Source organism: Bos indicus x Bos taurus, chromosome 14 (genome assembly GCF_003369695.1).
Source record: "Bos indicus x Bos taurus breed Angus x Brahman F1 hybrid chromosome 14, Bos_hybrid_MaternalHap_v2.0, whole genome shotgun sequence".
In the NCBI taxonomy this organism is placed as follows: domain Eukaryota; kingdom Metazoa; phylum Chordata; class Mammalia; order Artiodactyla; family Bovidae; genus Bos; species Bos indicus x Bos taurus.
In genome coordinates this window covers 8,591,240-8,611,109 of record NC_040089.1, presented here as the reverse complement: position 1 = coordinate 8,611,109, position 19,870 = coordinate 8,591,240, and the positions used below count along the sequence as shown (strand labels likewise).

Genomic DNA, 19,870 nt, shown 5'->3' with positions numbered 1-19,870 from the left:
CTGCAGCCCACCAGGCTCCTCTGCCCATGGGATTTTCCAGGCAAGAGTACTGGAGTGGGGTGCCATTGCCTTCTCCTAGATAAAGCAGAGGTACCAGTTTAATGATCAGTGCTTTCTTTAACCCTTGATTTCATCTATCTGCCCAGGTCCATGGTTCTGGGATTTACAATCAGCATGTTTCTATAATCGTTCTACGATTTACTAAACATTTTAACTAACCAATGCTTTATTACAAAAAAATTATACAGCCTTTTGAAGGTACACATTTTAATTGTAAACTGGTTTTAGAATATTAATGTACCAAGTAGAAGCTAACACACTGGAGTACTAATACTGAAAATAACTGTGTCTACCCCGTAAATAATACATACACACTCTCTGTATGGAGCAAATCTGGGTCTGGCAGGTCACAGGCAGTGTGGCCTGAGATTTCAAATCAAAGGAGGCACTTCGGGATTATCTTCAAAGTCGGGATCTTCCTCACTTGGTATAATTTTGGGTTCAGTGCGAACTCTTCTGGGCATGTGTTTTTTCTCCTGAACTATGTTGGCCACATCAGGGATGGAACGCTTGCTGGGGTCTACTTCTAGTCTCTCCATTTGCTGGCTTCTAGAACAACAAAAAGGGCAAAGGAAACAGAGATAGCATTTTGAAATAAATTTCAAGTAGATTCCACTCATTCATTCATTCGTTTGGCAAACGTCGGCAAGTACTCTCCCTGGAGTATAGGTGACTGCTCCTGGATTCAAGTGGCTTAAAGCCTTGTAGAAGCAGGACTCAACCCTTGAAGAAATAAAGGGTTAAAGGGTGCTGCAGGGCTAACACACAGGCAGGTTGAGGACAGGACAGTTGGCAGACTCTGCTTACTTAAGACTTTTTTGAGAACTGATATGATACGGTAGGTCAAGTCCCACAGCCAGGAGCAATAATAGAATCACATCTGGCAGGTTTCACTCCTGAATGGAGCTAATCAGGCTCCTAAGACCCTGCTGCTTCAGCCAATCCAGCCTGCTGCAGTTGGCATGCTCAGTCACTCAGTTGTGTTTGACTCTTTGCAACCCTTTGGATGGTAGCCCACCAGGCTCCTCAGTCCATGGCATTTTCCAGGCAAGAATACTGGAGTAGATTGCCATTTCCTCCTCCAGGCGACCTTCCTGACCCAGGGATTGAACCCGTGTCTCCCTCATCTCCTGTATTTCAAGTGGTTCTTTTTTTTAATTTATTTTAATTGAAGGCTAATTACAATATTGTAGTGGTTTTTGTTATACATTGACACGAATCAGCCATGAGTGTACATGTGTCCCCCATCCTGAACCCCGCTCCCTCCTCCCTCCCTATCACATCCCTCAGGGTTGTCCCAGTGTACCGGCTTTGAGTGCCAGGCGGGTCTTTACTGCTGAGCCATCGGGGAAGCCCGTGGTTTGGCAGGGACATTCATACTACAAGTTCAGGTGCATGCCAAGCTTAGCCCACAGTTCTTTCCCTCCCGTGGGGACCTGCACCCAGTGCTCGTGGCGACAGCTGGAGTGAAAGGGAACCCAGAAGCCCCTCTGCTGGCCAAGGAATCCCGCGATCATTGTCATGTAGAAAACTCCAAATGACACAATCCCAGGGCTGTTTTTCTGGCCATTTCCATTCCATAGGCTTGGAGTTGGACCCAGTAAGCTGTAGCTATGTCAAGTTTCCCCCACAATGTGGATGATTCTGAAATAATTTTGGAATCACGGTACTAATCATTCAGTTATTTGACAGATATACATTAAAAGCCTACAGCACTCAAGTAGCTATGCTAGACATTAGCAATACCATGGTTTGTGCAGACAGACAAGTTTCCTGGGAATATCTAGGGGCGTAGAGTAGCGCTCAATAGGAAAGTTATCTCGTCATCATGTAACTGTCTCGCTGTCCACCTGTTCCCCCTGTCAGACTGGCATCTTTGAAGCAAAGATTTTGTCTCTTTCACCTTATATCTTTAGCATACAGCTTCACTGAATAAATAGCTGTTGCATAAGTAGAAAAAATTCACTACTGTGGAATACTGCAATTAAATAGGTAATTAGCTCTGACCTATGTGGTTCAGACCGTAAAGAATCTGCCTGCAGTGTAGGAGACCCAGGTTTGATCCCTGGGTCAGGAAGGTCCCTGACCAGAGGAGGTCGGGGAGGAGGGAATAGCTACCCACTCCAGTATTCTTGCCTGGAAAATTCCATGGACAGAGAAGCCTGGGCGCTACAAGTCCATGAGGTTGCGAAGAGTCAGATGTGACTGAGCAACTAACTCTTTCAGTTAAAGAAAATCACAGTCTACTCCAGGAGTTCCAAACCCACGTCCTCCGGCCAAATTCCTGCAGCAGACACAACCTGGTGGGGAAGGGAGGTTCGATTTTCTCTGGAAAGTGTAAATTCTTTTTCTCTGGCAACCCTTCCCCGTCACGTCTGTAGTCTGCTCAGCCCTTGAAAGGATCTGACTTTTTGATTCCTTTGTACTTTGGCTGGGCTTCCCCGGTAGCTCCGACGGTAAAGAATCTGCCTGCAATGCGGGAGACCCAGGTTCAGTCCCTAGGTTGGAAGTATTTTGATTAATATACCTGAATCTGCTGAAGAAAAACACAAATTGGATTTTAAAATGGCATTTTCTGAAGTCCCAGATTATACACTATAAACTATGCAGGGAGTTTCAGTTTTCAAAGACTTACATTACAGTCATTATTAACTATAGCTCTACTTCTTAATTATTCTGTTCTTACTTAACAGGCTGTGATATCTATGGCTTAATTAAGTAAATATCTAAATTCATCTATGATAATTATGTTGTCCTTGACTTTGAAGAAAAGCAACCCATCTCTATCCTGGGCATATCTCTTGGGCTATAGTTTCTGGACAACAGTAATAAACAGTGAACTTAGTATTCGGTTATCTGCAGCGCCCCAACTTCAGATGTTCTGAGGAATGGTTTGTGTGAAGGGTTTTAATTACTCATGAATCCCTGGGGGTAAAAAGCAGTGAACAGCAAGGCCTGGGGCACTCAAGGACCACACTCATCCCCAAAATAAAGAGGAGAGGGAATTTTTCCCCCTGCTGCTTCCTGCCTCACATCGAGGCCTGAAGAGACAGATGCCCGCTGCAGGTTTTACCCGTCACCTGGCTGTCAGACAAGAACCTCTGGCACCTAGTAAGAACAGGTGGAAGACGGCATGAATAAATGTATCATTATGGAAGAATGCAAGAAAAAAAGAAAATGTCTAAAACCAGTAGGCGTAAACCACATCAAAGATTGAGTCCTCTGTTAAAGAACACAAGGATTTTCAGGGCAGTGAAACCACTCTGCGTGACCCTACAGAAGTGGACCATGTCATTCTTTACTCGTTGCTTAGTTGCTCAGTCGTGTCTGACTCTTTGTGCCTCTAGACTGTAGCCCGCCAGGCTCCTCTGTCCATGGGATTTCCCAGGTAAGAATAGTGGGGTGGGTTGCTACTTCCTTCTCCAGGGGATCTCCTCAACCCACGGGTTGAACCCACGTCTCCTGCGTCTCTTGCATTGGCAGGTGGATTCTTTACTGCTGAGCCACCTGGGAAGCTGTTACATATTTGTCGAAATCCAAAGAACACACAGCACCAAGATTGAGCTCTTATGCAAATTTTGGATGTGGGTGATAATGATGCAGGAAGGCAGCTTCATCAGTTGTAACAAACCTTCTCCTCTGGTAGAGGGTGTGGATAATGAAGGAGGCTATGCACCTGTAGCAAAAGTGGATATTTGGGAAAACCCTGTGCCTTTTACTCAATTTTGCTGTGACCCTAAGACTGGGCTAAAAGTCCATAAAAAAAAAAAAAAAGACACTATGAGGAGAGTAAGAAGGCAAGCCCAAGAATGGGCCACATTTTATAATCCTGGATCCACCACTCACTTACCAATTTTGCGACCTTGGGCAAATAACCCCATCTCTGTGAACCTCGCTATGTTAGGAATAGGAGGAGGATTTATTTGTAGTTATTTTGAAGATTAAAGATAATGCACAGCATCACACAGCACAGTGCAGGCGCTTAGTACTCAATAAAACCATTTTTGAGGAAGTCGTCACAGGACCACAAGAGTTCACTGGGTCCGTGACCTTCTCCCCAGACATGATCCCATCTGGTCCGATGAACAAAACCCTCCTCCCCTCGATCTACTCGCTCCACTAACTGTCTCCACCACATAAGGAAAGGACCACGCAGGCTGAGAGGGGGTTGAGGGGCCTGTTCTGACCCCCGGCCCTGTGTCCTGCCCCTTGGAGGCCTTTCCCCCAAACCAACAAGCTGTCTGACCTCATGCCCACGTGCAGCCTTTTTAGGTGGCTGTTTGGGTCATGCGTTGCCCAATCAGAGGCTGATATAATGGGAATACTAAATTCTGTCAATGATTCAAGAGCACCACAAACAACCTTCCCATAGATGTATCCTGAGCAGACATGAGGTGATCCTTTCTCAGTAACAAAAATGAAAAAGAAAGGCTTTGTGAAAATACTTCAGGAGTTCCTTCTATAAACAATTGTGCTAAGATGTTTCTAATCATCAAGTATAATCATGGAGATGACAGTTAGCCTGGAGTCTTGAAAACCAGCTCCAAACCGTTGACAATGACTTGGTTTCCAATCCCTGTGATTCCTCACAAATTAGATTCAGATTTTTTACAAGTATGGATGCTGCTGGGGCTTAATTATGACCATGAAGATTCACAGGAGTCCTAATACCCTTGAATCTCTTTAAATGATGAGATGATTAGAGAGCATCACTGATTCAAAATGAATTTGAGCAAACTCCGGGAGATGGTGGAGGACAGTGGAACCTGGAGTGCTGCAGTCCACGGGGTCACAAAGAGTCAGACACGACTTAGCAACTGAACAACAATGATCTGAAATGGAAATTAATAAGCTGGGAAGCATGAGAGTGGCTTCTCAAGGTTAAAAACAGCAACCTGCTTTTCAGAAGGAATTCAGCTCCATACCTGTTGTTTAAACAAATCGCATGTTTGAAAACCTCTACAAAACTTTGACAGTTGTCTTTGAATAAAAGAATGCCTGACTGCTTGTATTATGCAAGACATAAATACAGCTCCTGCTCAGGTATTTTTATAGTGATAATTCTGGCATATACATTTGTATCACAAAGATAGTTTGCCTAGGTCCAAAATAGACTTTGCCATCTGGATGGTACGAGTCTGGAAATCTTGAAAAGGAGAAGGAAAGTTGAAAGAGCTGAGATGTTCATTCCAAGGATGAATTGAGAAGGAATGAGAGCTTTGTTTGAAATGCTCTAAGGATTGTCACCACTTGTGGGGGGCAGGCATTGTTCCGAGGGTTTCTAGGGGCAGAGCTAGAACCTTCAGTTGGGAATCTTTAGGCTTTCTGACATTGGGGAATATTGTTGTTGTTCAGTCACTCAGTTGTGTCCGACTCTTTACGATTCCATGGACTGCAGCATGCCAGACTTCCCTGTTCTTCACCATCTCTTGGAGCTTCCTCAAACTCATGTCCATTGAGTTGATAATACCATCCAACCATCTCATCCTCTGTCGCCCCCTTCTCCTCCTGCCTTTAATCTTTTCCAGCATCAGAGTCTTTTCCAACGGGTTGCCTCTTCTCATCAGGTGGCCCAAGTCTTGGAGTTTCAGCTTCAGCATCAGTCCTTCCAATGAATATTCAGGGTTGATTTCTTTTAGGATTGCCTGGATTGATCTCCTGGCTCTCCAAGGGACTCTCAAGAGTCTTCTCCAACATCACAGTTTGAAAGCATCAGTTCTTGGGCACTCAGCCTTCTTTATGGTCCAACTCTCACAAGACTACTAGAAATTCTCCTGAGAGGGTGAGGGTCATGTAGGGAAAGAAGCTTAAGCCAAGGCAGGAAGATGACCTATGATTGACAGGAGGGCACAAACGGGGTCTCTCAGTCTTTGCAGCCCTGAGAGTTCTGGATGCTATGACAGGCCAGGGGAGTCATAAAAGAGAGGCAATGTGAGCAGAGCGCTCAGCAGCACTCAGCAGAGTCCTCGCAACGAATCACAGCTGCATGGCCTCCGGACAATCCAAATGCCTCCCTCCCTCATATTCCTTGTCTGCAAACTGAGGATAAAACTTGTGAGGATCAAATGTGTTGCTATGGGTAAAGCACATAGACTGGCCTCATAGGAAGCAAGTGCCTGGTCAACGTAGCTGTCAGTGGTGCAGATGTTGCCACTTCTATTAGTATCATGGGAAATGGGGACCTAGACACGCACAGATCTGTGTCTGAGCCCTACAAATCAAGAGTTGAAGTTTGGGGAATAAACGTTCAGGGTATGAATCCTTTCTAAACATGCAGTCCCTGTACCTGGTGGGCAGGTGCATTCTAGCCACCAAAAGACAATGGAGAGAACTCTAAACAAAGCTAAAGATGGGTGGTGGGGGTGGGCGGGGATGGCACCTCTTGCTTGTCTGCTCTTTGCTGCTGTCCGGCGTGCTTTTCACAGGCTTTGATGTTCGTTGACAGCCTATGATTACTTCGCCCACCTGAAAATAAAAGCACAGCACAGTCCGTGATACATTCTCTCTGATACATCTTCAGAAGTATACACTATATGTTTCCCAAATGCAAAAACACTTAAACTTTCACTGCATATTCCATGAAAGACTATGACTTTAAGCCCCTACATGCAGAGGAGAAAGGTACAATAGTCCCCCCTATCCCTGGGGATACATTACAAGACTCCCAGGGTGTGCCCGAGACCACAGATAGTAAGATCCCCTGCTGGAGGAAACGGCAACACACTCTAGCACACTCTAGTATTCTTGCCTGGAGAATTCCATGGATGGAGGAGCCTGGTGGGCTACAGTCCACAGAGTCAGACCCAACTGAGCATGCACACACACACACAGACACACCAAACCCTACATAGGGTATGTTTGTTTTTTCCTTTATGGATATACCTGTGATGCAGTTTAATTTATAAATTAGGCACAGTGAGATACTAAAAATAACTAGTAATAAAATTGAACAATTCTAACAATATATTGTATGTTACACAGTTGTAGAAATTTAATACCTTTTCCATCTAAGCACCTCTCACGCAAGGTGGCCAGAATTTTTGCAGTTTGAGGTACAACAGCAAAACCAGCACAGAGTTCTTCTTCCTTCTTCACAATTTCATGGATAGAAGGTTCCTTCTTACCCTAGATCTTAGCAATCTCAGCATATGGGTTTTTTTTCCTTTCCTTATTAAGTCGGGAACTTTTACCTTTTCACTTAAAGGAGGCACCTGAAAGCTTCTTTTTGGCATATCTGAGCTGCCAGCATCACTAGTCTTGCACTCTGAGACCGTTATTACATAAAATAGGGGTGGCCTGAACCCAAGCACAGCTGACCTGATAACCAAGGCAGATACTGACTCAGGAATGAGTGGGATTATTTTTGACATCCTGGGTGGGACGGAGCGAGATGGTGCGAGATTTCATCATGCTGCTCAGAATGGCCCACAATTTTAAACTTATGAATTATTTCTGGAATTTTCCATTTAATATTTTAGAAACAGTTGACCGTGCATAACTGAAACCAAGGACAGGGAAACCTTGGATAAGGGGGGGAACTACTTAGACCACAAATTATAACTATTCATGTTAGTCTTGCAAAGCTACAGGCTACACTTCATTTGCCCAAGGCCAAGCAGGGGGACAGAGTGAATTCATTCATTTGACAAATCTTTTCTGAGAGCCAACCCCATGCATGCCAGACACTTCTGGGGGTGTTGAGGACATGGGGGTGACAGAGACACTGCCTTTGAGGAGCTCCCAGTGAATGTGCTGTGGACAAAAATGGTCTGAGCTGGAAGCTCACTGGACCCCGCCTCCTTCCACTGTAGAGTGAGGGAATTAGATAAAATCAGTCGCAAGGGACTCTTCTCCATCTGAAAAATTCTGTAGCTCCATTATCTTTTAAACTGAATAAGCTCAGGGCTAAGCATGTTAAGGTCTCAAAAAAGATGACTGAGTGACTTAATTCAACAAACTTCCAGCAGAGAGCGTTCAGACCCGGCACCTTCCCTTAGGAAGCTCAGAGACAGAAGACTGTTGTCCAGGGAGGGTGGGAAGAGGAGGAGGCCACCTGCTGGGCACATGCCCACCTGAGCTGGCTGTGTATGTGTTTTATTTAGCCCCCACCTGCCAATCTTCCTATGAGACAGGGATTACTGGTAGGCACAGAGGGAAAAAAGAAACAAGTCAGAACTCCTCTCCTTGGTCCCCTGACCACGGTAGGGGACTTCCACCCTTCCTTTTCAAGGAAGAGGGAGATCTGCAGTGGGTGTACATTCCTCTCTCCTCCACCCTCACCAGCTCCTTCTCTCAGATGACGGGATGCTTCATTTACTTGCCACATCTCACGGGAGGGCAGGGTCACTCCTCTGAAAGGTGAGTGCCACCGGCCACCCTTTCTCCATCCTGCCTGAGACTTACTGCCACACAGCAGTGATCAGATCTGTGCAACTGATGATGAAGGAAAAACACTAGGCTTGGACTCTGAGGATCCAGCTCCGCTCCCATCCATTGGCCAGGCAGGCATACTGGACTAATTATCTGTATTTGGGGAGGGAGTTAGGGACCCCAGGTTAGCCTCAACCCTCAACCAGATTCTCCAATCCAATCCTTACTAGACCTTTGCACTGGTGTGCTGAACACTGAATCAAACTGATAGATAGGGTCGTGTGTTTCCCATCTGACTAGTGATTCTTGACTGCATGAGCCACACTGGTTAGAACACCAGAAAGCCCAGTCCATTGTTCATCATATGTATGCTTCAATACAAGGATGATGAATGAACAAATGAAGCAATGCATCCTAGTCTGGGGGCTGTAGCATCAAACTCAGGGAGGTGAGTGTTCTTATTGTCCTTGATGGTAATCCATCTCCTTGTGGTTGTATAATGGTTCAGTTCAGTTCAATCTCTCAGTTGTGTCCAACTCTTGTGACCGCATGGACTGCAGCATGTCAGGCTTCCCTGTCCATCACTAACTCCCAGAGCTTGCTCAAACTCATGTCCATTGAGCCAGTGATGCCATCCAACCATCTCATCCTCTGCCGTCCCCTTCTCCTCCTGCCCGGCACCAGGGTCTTTTCCAATGAGTTGGCTCTTCGCATCAGGTGGCCACAGTACTGGAGCTTCAGCTTCAGTGTCAGTCCTTCCAATGAATATTCAGGACTTATTTCCTTTAGGATTGACTAGTTTGATCTCCTTGCAGTCCAAGGGACTCTCAAGAGTATTCTTCAACACCATAGTTCAAAAGCATCAATTCTTCGGTGCTTAGCTTTCTTTATAGTCCAACTCTCACATCCATACATGACTACTGGAAAAACCATAGCTTTGACTAGATGGACCTTTGTTAGCAAAGTAATGTTTCTGCTTTTTAATATGCTGTCTAGGTTGGTCATAGTTTTTCTTACAAAGAGCAAGTGTCTTTTAATTTCATGGTGGTATATAGACCAGTTGTTTTTTTTTTTTTTTTGGATAGTGTGGTTGTATACTTTTCTACCATATTTTATAAAAATTCAATTTGTGTATGTATGATTTACTTCAGTCCCATCCCCATAGACCTCATGGGAGGGCCTATGTGCAATGCAGAAATAAAAGATCTGCTTAAATTCCACCCTTTCATTATATGTATTGAACATCCCACTAGGGAAAATATACCTTCAAGCATCACTGATGGTTTGTGTGATGGGCAGACTTTTGCTGAGACTTCAAAAGAGAGGAAAATAACAGCAACAACGAGAGCTGCATGTTCCAAACACAGGAAATTACAAGGCTGGAAGAGTTGTTCTGAAACATTTTTTAAAAAGGTGTATTCTGCATAGCAAAAACTTGTAGAAGAAAACCATGGAAGAACCAACAACAAAAGCTGCCAATGCAGTGTTCACTAAATAATTAGATGAGGTGACTCACGCAAAGGTTTGCCCAATGCAGCAGGTTTTTATTATCATCAAATGAGATTTGTTTTGGAGAAAGCTAATCTTAAAATGGTGTATTTGTTATGTTTTAAAGTCTATTTCTTGCCAATTGCATTGTTTTCCATTCATTTCTTGCTGGCCCATGATATATTTTCAAATGTTCATGTGGCAGAGTAGACATGTTTACACTATTTTAATGTGAAAACTTTTTTTTTTTCTTTTCTCTAATTGAATTAGTGTAATGGATACAAACATTTCCCCTGTGTTCCTGGCTGATACTTAAAGAAATGGAAATACTTTTCAGTTTCTATTGATGCCAGTTCTGGGTTCATTAAGGGGCTTCCCAGGTGGCCCAGTGGTAAGGAATCCGCCTGCCAATGCAAGAGACTTGCAGTTCAACCCCTGGGTCAGGAAGATCCCCCGGAAAAGGAAATGGCAACCCACTCCAGTATTCTCGCCTGGGAAAATCCCATGGATAGAGGAGCCTGACAGGCTGCAGTCCATGGGGTCATAGAGAGTCAGACACGACTGAAGCAACTGAGCATACACACACTGGTTTACTAAACCACAATAATGTCAAATAAGAGGGCAAAGAAAGAGTTGAGGAGACTAAACAGAGATGCTTCCCAGTGAGGGGAACAGAAGAGGTTGTAGGTGTTGGGGTAATGAGAACTGGCACCTTCTTCCTGGGATGGGGGGCAGCAGACCCTCTCTCTGAGAGGCAGGGTGGCATCGTGTGGAGGGCAGTGCTTCCCCGGGGAATGCCCTCTAATGATGGGGATGTTCCAGGCTGACCCTGGAGCACTTGAGGACTTGAGATACAATTAGTGTAACTGAGACATCAAAGTGTTCACTTTATTTCATCTTTAGAGTAATGTTAATTTCTACTGACCAAGCCAGAGTGAGCCCCAAACCCAACTGTGAGCTGCTCAACTCTTCTGTAGGAGTGAAGGTCATCTACCCATACCAATTACCCCTAATTTATCTGTGGGCCTTGACCACATGGCCTTTTCAGTTCTGGAACTCTCTGCTCCTTCCTTGACATGCCTGGGGCCTGGCACTGAGTGTGAGAACCCAGAGCCTGTGTTTCAGTCTCTCTGGTCAACGTAGGGTATAAGATTGCTCCCTTAGCCTGATTCAGGACGACTCCAAAGAACCACGTGAGCCTCAGACCTCACTGTGGCATCAGCTGGGGCCTCTGGCAGGCCAGCATCACCCGTCAGCTTCTCCCTCTTCCCAATCCTGGATCCTCCCCTCCCACAGGAGTGGATCCCTAGGCTGCTCCCTAATAAACATTTTACATGAGAATCTCTGTCTTGGAGTCTGCTTCCTGCAGAGCAGTGGCATCTGAGCACTTAAAAAACTTTTTTCAATTACATCAAATGAAACCAGTGTTAGTTAAAATTCATGAAAATGTCAACCTTAAGAATAAAAGCTTTGGAGCCAAAAGCACAGGTTTTGTATTGCTTTGTGCTATAAATGCACTAATCAGAATGGGAGCATATGCATAATTAGAGTCTTAAAGTACCCCCATTTCTAACACTGTTATTTGTCCCATAATAATCAGCTCAGACAGAGATTCTCTGTGTTTATGGAAATGCAAATAGCATCACAAATTTGGAACTTTTCTTCATGGGAGTTTGCTGTGTACAGGAATCTCAATGTGTTGCTTATTTTAAAGATATTTTCAGCTCATTTAGTTTCACAGGTTCTTTTAAGTTTAAAAGTTAGAGGGAATTAAGAAATCAGCAGTGAGAAAAATATCAACACCAACACTCATATTAATACCAACATTCATCTTAACATCAATATTCATATGAATAGCAAGAAAAACTCTTCTGATAAGAGATCTAGTTTTTCCGGGCAGAGGACCGTGGGTTCAGAGGTCCAAGGTACTGAAATAGTGCAGTGTGGTTTCTCTCTTTGCAGCCCTAGTGCTACTTCCTCTCTAGAAAACGATGCTCATTAACTTCAAGCTTCTTACTCATTTGTACAAAGTGTGTTTAGGGATGACTAATGGAAAAGCTGTAAGAACCAAAATATGTCTAATAAATTACATAATGTGGCCCAACTGGCTTCCTGAATCCACAGAGGGAAATGTAATCAACAGCTTGAAAATTCAATTCTGGGACATGCACACAGGTACAGATTAACATTTTAATAGTGTTACATTTTTTTTTAAAAAACGATTTTTGATATGGATCATTTTTTAAAGTCTTTATGAATTTGTTACAGTACTTCTTCTGTTTTATGTCTTGGTTTTTTGGCTGCCAGGCATGTGGGATCGTAGCTTCCCGACCAAGGATCAAACTTTCACCCCGCATTGGAAGGCAAAGTCTTAACCACTGGACCAACAGGAAAGTCCCAACGTGTTCTACTATTTTAACTCATGTGTGCGTGCTAAGTCACTTCAGCCATGTCTGACTCTTTGTGACCCCATGGACTGTAGCCCGCCAGGGTCCTCTGTCCATGGGATTTCCCAGGCAAGAATACTGGAGTGGGTTGCCATGACCTTCTCCAGGGGAATCTTCCCCACCCAGGGGTCAAAACTGCATCTCCTGCAGGTGAATTCTTTACCACTGAGCCACCAGGGAGAACTTGTATTTTATATAATGTACAGTCTAATAAATATAGTTAAATCTTTATTTTATACTATTTTTGTTACTACAGAATAAGCTTTGTCCCATTAAATGCTTTTGTGCTTTAAATTTTATCATATCCAATATTAGTTTTGTCATAACCACTCTAATTTTGCTAGAATTCAGCTAATACAGCTTTATTCATTCTTTTCTTTATATATTTCCTGTCTTTTAGAGTTTTATAAACGAGATAGAGGAGCCAATTTTACAACCATTAACTTCCCTACAGATTTTCTGCATTTAAAGTTTCCTTCCTCATGCTTTCTGATTCCATGTAACTCTACTGACTTTTGTTTGCACTTAACTTCTGTAATGCTTTGTAATTTACATATTTTTATTTAATTCTACTCAACTTCCCTAAAAACATTTTATATTAAATATCAATGTGAATAAACTAACATATATATATTTGGGGGTTGTGAAATAAAAAGTATATATTAGTAGGCTCTCCCCATTCATACTTTTCCTCTTTTCAAGTTTTAATCTAATCTTTATAAATCAAATAATTGTCCTTTTTGTACCACCTACATCACTTCTTTCAAGGCAATAATGACTTTTTGAATCCTTCTGAAACATTACTCAAAATAATTAAAGCTATTTCTATAAGATTATGGACTTTGAGAATAATACTTTAGAGAGATGACTGTGTCTCAGGACTGACCCGTGGGTGAGGGAAGGTAATGGGTACAGGGGAACGGGTCCCACTGTGCCCTCATTACGTCCTCAGCTCAACGTGACACAGCAGGAAGATACCATAGCCTCGGTCCTGACTCTGCCAGATATCCCTGAGGTATCTAACTTAGTACTCGTCTCCCTTCTTCTTTGCATTTCTAAGACTCTACCCTAGGTAGAGGGTAGAGCACTGCCTAGAGCACAGTGCGTGCATGCTCAGTCGCTCAGTTGCGTCTGACTCTTTGAGACTCCATGGGCTGTAGCCCGTCAGGCTCCTCAGTCCATGGGATTCTCCAGGCAAGAATACTGGAGTGGGTTGCCATTTCCTCCTCCAGGGGATCCTCCTGACCCAGGGATCAAACCTACGTCCCCTGCATTGGCAGGCGGATTCTTTACCACTGAGCCACCTGTAGGTACTCATTAACATGTACAGAATATTTGAATAAGTGACGAATGGTTAGAACTAAGAGCAAAGACCCCTGGAGCTGCTTCTTCCTGCCTATTCTGTCTACAAATGAGGGAGAGGCAGGGGTGTTGTGGGCGGCAGCTTCTTGCATGCTGGCTCTTGTTGCGCTGGGTCCAACAGTGAAGGAGAGACTTAGGGAACCATAGAAGACCCCCATAGTTATGACTATGACAGTTGTCTCTGAGTTAGGAACATCATTTCAAGTTAAGCAGAAGAATGAAAAGCTAAGTCACTTAACAAGTATCTGAGCTTGTTTGCAACTGGGACTTAGAAACTGAGGCAGAGGGCCGGTCTGGGTCAGTGACTTCAAGAAGGAGGAGACTGGAGGAAGGACCTCTCATTTATTTTTCACTCCACAGCAATTTGCACTGTACTTTATTCATTTTGCTGTTGTTTAGTCACTAAGTCGTGTCCAGCTCTGTGTGTGACCCCATGGACTTCGAACCCTGCGTCGGGAATATCCCTTGGAGAAGGAAATGGCAACCCACTCCAGTATCCTTGCCTGGGAAATCCTATGGACAGAGGAGCCTGGTGGCCTGGCTTTATATTTATACTAAGTGCTTAATAAATTTTTGATAAATTGAATAAATATTTTAATTGAGTCATTAAACATTCATTGTCTAAAGTTTTTCAGAATTTTGCAGAACGTTTTCCATTTCTGAGTTCTAGCACCTTACTTCCACATTGTGGCAAGCCAAACCTGCTAAATAATTCCCTCATCTGATATTAATAACTTCCATATAATTTATTTATGGATGCAGTATGTTTTTCCTCCGCTATTATTTTGCTTCAGTACACACATTTAACATCTTCACCCATGCCTCCTAAGTAGTTTCTAAAAATGTCTCTACTTTTTTTTCTTTATAAAACTTCCAAACTGTCTAAGCCCATTAGACACCAACCTGCCTTGACATAAGCCAGTTGTTTGATTTGGGGGGTTGAGCCAGTTACTGGGTGAGGTCCCTCACAACTGAAACAGGTTATTATCTAGCAAAGCATATCTCAACTTTAGAAGAAATGGACACTTGTATATTGTTCACTTTCTTATATATTTCTGGCATTCATGTTAATCAATTATCTATAATATTGGCATTGACCATTTAAATATTCAAAGTTCAAATTCCTAGCAAGGAATATTCTTAATATAAAACTTCAGGATCAATAAGACTTTTTTATTTTCCTCTGGCATTAGAGGAAGTTAATATACGTACCCAGATTTATTGTTGACATTTTAACAACTTCATGATTTGTTAACTGTGTTCTGATTGACTTCACTAAGAAAGGCACATAATTCACTGAGCCCGTTAAAAAAGATTCCTTTAAAGAATACAAGCTACTTCTTTTTCTCTTTAAAAAGGTCATTAGTCCTAATTAGAAAATATATAAATTACCATTGGTACATTATTTAAAATTCTTTGAACAGATAAAAATACCTGTATAAGTCAACTATTTTGACGTACCTTCTATCTCAAATAAAGACAACTGGCAGCAAAGAAAATTTAGATTTTTGAAAAACTTATCAGAAAAATAGGAAGGATAAGAGTATTGACTTTGATTCCAAAGATATCCAACCTATCTGAGGAAAAATTTTAAGGGTGTAATTACTGATATTTATATGTACAATCAATACTGACAGTTGCACACAGTTTCATGGCTTTGAAATAAAAGGAGAACAAATCTAAATATCAAACAGTTCCTTCAAAATTCTTTTATACTTGAAAAGCGCAATCTTATCTGACAGTTTCCCATGGAGGATCATCCACACACACAACCTAAGCTTGAAAATGATATTTTATTAGGTTAGGACAAACATCAAGAATGATAAGGATGTTTTAAAAGAAAAGAAAATATCCTTTTGTGATGTTACTAGACGTCATCTCAGTGGGAAATATCCTACATTTACTTGGACAAGTTCACGATTATTCTTGTTTTTTCTGGGCCAGTGATAGTTCAGAAGTGCTGGCTAGTTTATATCACCCCACTCTCCACCTCCCACGACAGGGGACAGCCATCAACCACATATTCTCAGGGGTTGGTTACTACTGTCCCAGTTCCATCACCCCTTAGGTAGAGTTATTCTGAAGTATATGTTTTTCGGTTTTCCTAGGGGGGCTCAGTGGTGAAAGAATCCACCTGCCAAGACAGGAGATTCGGGTTTGATCCCTGGGTGGGGAAGATCCCCTGGAGAAGGAAATGGCAACTCACTCCAGCTTTCTTGCCTGGGAAATCCCATGGACAGAGAAGCCTGGTGGGTTACAGTCCATGGAGTCACATAGAGTCAGACATGATTGAGCAACTAACTCTTACACTTTCACAGAGCAGATGGGCTTCCTTGGTGGCTCAGTGGTAAAGAATGCCCCTGCCAATGCAGGAGATGCAGAAGACAAGGGTTCGATCTCTGGGTTGGGAAGATCTGGAAAAGGAAATGGCAACCCAGTCCAGAATTCTTGCCTGGGAAATCCCATGGACAGAGGAGCCTGGTGGGCTATAGTCCACAGGGCTGCAAAGAGTTGGACATGGCTCAAGAGACTCAACAAGAACGACGTGTTCTGCACAGTCTCCCAGAGCTTCCCCCTGGGGTTGCTGGCACTTCTCTTGGTTGCCTGCCTCCCCTAATTCCTGTTCAGCACCCTCTTACTTCTCAAATAAACCACTGTACTAATATCTTTCAGGTAGCTTCCACTTTCATGGAGGCCACAAATTTTAAAGTGTTTTACAGGTCAAATGTGAGTCTGTGTCTCACAGTTTAATAGACAGCAAGGAGATCAAACCAGTCAATCCTAAAGGAAATCAACCATGAATATTCACTGGAAGAACTGATGCTGAAGCTGAAGCTCCAACACTTTGGCTACCTGATGCGAACAGCTGTCTCATTAGAAAAGACCCTGATGCTGGGGAAGATTGAAGGCAGGAAGAGAAGGGGATGACAGATGAGATGGTAGGAGAGTATCACCGACTCAATGGACAAGAGTTTGAACAAATTCCGGGAGATGGTGAAGGACAGGGAAGCCTGGGATGCTGCACTCCATAGGGTTGCAAAGAGTCCGACATAACTTAGCGACTGAACAGCAACAACAACAATAACTTTGGGATGCTCAGGTTTCCCTTAAGGAGGAAGAGTAGGAAACTGGTGCAGTCAGATTCCAAAACACCGAGTAACTTACTACTGGGATCCCACTCAAGTCTCTGTGAACACCTCATTTAATTTTCAGTGTGGGCTGAATATGTACTTAAAAAAAAACTATCTACCTACTACCTATCTACCTATAATTTGAGTCCACAGATGATGCTAATGCCTAGATGCCTGGGTTTTGCCAGGCATGTGTGGATGGTACTCACTGCTGTCGCTCAAATTCACGGCCCAGTTTGGGGCCATTTTGATAGCTGTTTAGACAGACTGAGACTTTTCCAGGCCTGGCTGGCTTCTCACTCACCTTCCTCTGGGTACGGTCCTTTGGAGTCGCATCTCAAAGTGGGCATGGCTTCCTAGAGCCCACCTCGCATAGCTTCCCTGCTAGGCTCTGGACTTTGGCTTTTTTCTTCTCACCCTTGTGTGGTCACTGAAAGCATGGTTTATTCTCTTAGTCTTTCCTTCGATCAGTGGGCAGTAACTGTTCATTATCTCATCACTGTCAAGGTGTTTTTAAAATATGTAGTCTATATTCCTAAATTTTCTTTAGTGTGACTGACACTCCTAATGACCTACTTGGCAACTAGCAGATGGTGGAGCTCTAGAGATGTTACTGACAGTCATGAGACTATGTAGAAAGTGAGTGTAGAGAAGAGAAATGAGGTTCCAGGATTGAATGATGGATATGCCAACTTTCAGAGGCCTGGGCAGGAGAAAGCACCAGCAAAGAAGCATCCATTGGCAGAGACCATCCAGTGAGCACGACCTAAGAAGAGAACCGAATCAAAGAGGTGTGTCTAATGCCAACGGAACACCTGTTTAAAAATGGAGGGGCTGATTAATGGTGTAAAAGCCTCTTGAAAGGTCAGAGAAGAAGAGGAAGGGGGCTGCCTGCTGGATCTACTCACCTAGAGAGGGCTGGAGACCTCAAAAAGAGATGTTTCATGGATGGGGGTGGGGACGCTGGAGAAAAGATGAATACCTCATTAGGGTTAGTTTTAGAAACTGTGAGAAAATAATTGGAACAGAAAATATAGATGTCTTCTTTTAGAGTTTTGCTGTGAATCAGGTCAGAGCAGTTAAGTGGAGGGGGATGTTTTTATTTTGTATTGTTTTATTTTGGAGAAGGGAGACGTTTTAGCATGTTTTCTAATATAAGTTGTGTGTGGAGAAAATTCAGTGAAGATGCAGAAGAGAGCATTGTCAATTGCCTTTCATAGGCAAGTGGAAATAGGAGCTAACACATATCTGGAGAGTTCAGATAGAGCACAGACAGTTCATTCATAGGATAAGGATAGCCAAGGAGGCCAAGCGGGGAAAGGTATGATGTGTGGGGTATGTGGAAATTATCCTTTGATGCTTCTAGTTTTTCAGCACTGCAAGTTTTTAGGAACGAACTGAGGAAGAGAGAGAATGTTCTACAAGAGTAGAAGTACGAACAGAAAAACCCAGCAAGATGACCAGGTGGCCCTCACTCTAGACCATCTTGCAATTAACATTCAGAGAGTAAGACTGAGTTTATGTTGGGCATATCATAAGCATATTTGAGTAGAGATAAAGTACTGAGAAATGTGTTCAAATAATAAGGGAAAGGGCATCTGAGACTGTTTTCTAGAATCATGGTCTGTAATATTGACCTTTAATATGTGACCTTCGTCTCCTGTGCTCAATAAAGCAGAATCAAGCAGGATGTTCACCAAGTGAAGCTGTAAATATATTTTGCTGTTCAGTTCAGATGGCACCTTCTTTAATCTCAGTTAATTATTCTGAAAGAACACCCTAAGGAAATCAAGAAGCATATTCTTGGAATGCTCCTGGAACTTGTCAGATGATAATCTAGATGGGAGTTTAATTGAATGACTATGCAAGTTTCCCTGTGAATGCAAAGTCTCAGTTAAATCTTGTTAAGTTGGACTGTGATGAGATCATATGCCAGGTACTCCCAGGCTGATGATGATAAGACTATTCATGGACACACCAGTGAGTCTAACCACACATTTAAGAAAATATATCGAAGGACAAGCATAAACTTTCAGAAAATCTGACAGGGAATAATTCTACTCAGAATAGGAACTAAAATCATACATACAGTGAAAGTCAAAGTCGCTCAGTCATGTCCAACTCTTTGGAATACTGGAGTGGGTAGCCATTCTCTTCTCCAGGAGATCTTCCCAACCCAAGGATTGAACCCAGGTCTCCCGCACTGCAGGGAGATTCTTTACCAGGTGAGCCACCAGCGAAGCCCAAGAATACTGGAGTGGGTAATCTATCCCTTCTCCAGCAGATCTTCCCGACCCATGAATTGAATGGGATATCCTGCATTGCAGGCAGATTCTTTACCAGCTGAGCTATCAGGGTAATGGATAATATTAATTAACGGTAACATGAGCTCAGGGTGTATTATGCCCCAAGAGGTCACCTAGGTGCTTTACATATTCATTTATATAATCCTCAATACAACATTTAGAGGTGTCACTGATCATTAATATCATTGTATGGACAAGGAGTCTAAGGCACAGAGGGATAAATAATTTGCTCAAGGTCATGCAGCTGTTGAGTAGAAGTATCAAGATTTAACCCAGGTTCTCTGGCTCCAGAGACCATCTCTTTTCACTGTCTCTAAGTGGTAACAGCAATAAAAATTCAAATGGCATTCCTGGAGGCAGAATTGAATGAAATTATTTGAAAGTTAACCTGGAATAACATGCATGGAAAAATAATGAGAAAATGATTGAGGAGGGAGAAGAGTAATTAGGGGAGATTCTTGTTATAAATATTAAAATGTATTTTAAAGTTGCTTTAACGTATTTACTTGCTCAACAAAAATTTATTGACCACCTACTCTTTGCCTGGCTCAGTTCTAGGTACCAGTGACGCAGTAGCAATAAGAGCAGACAAAAGTCCCTATCCTCATGAAGCTTAAATTTTTGTTGATGGAGACAGACAAAGAAACATTTAAATACATGACTGTCCACTGGTGACACATTCTTATGAAGAAAAATACAGCAGAAA

At 42.9% G+C, this 19,870-nt stretch overlaps 1 protein-coding gene across 2 annotated transcripts in view; it reads right to left on the bottom strand.

The window, feature by feature from the left end:
- Nucleotides 1–208: 208 nt before the first annotated feature.
- LRRC6 (leucine rich repeat containing 6) overlaps nt 209–19,870 on the bottom strand; it is a 71,005-nt gene continuing 51,343 nt past the window's right edge. For both annotated transcript variants that reach the window (XM_027560816.1, XM_027560817.1), the window contains 2 exons: nt 6,440–6,525; nt 209–609 (listed from right to left, as the gene is read on the bottom strand). In XM_027560816.1, the coding sequence (XP_027416617.1) occupies nt 432–609; nt 6,440–6,525 (264 nt within the window). In that variant the 3' untranslated portion in view covers nt 209–431. The remainder of the gene's footprint in view (nt 610–6,439; nt 6,526–19,870) is intronic.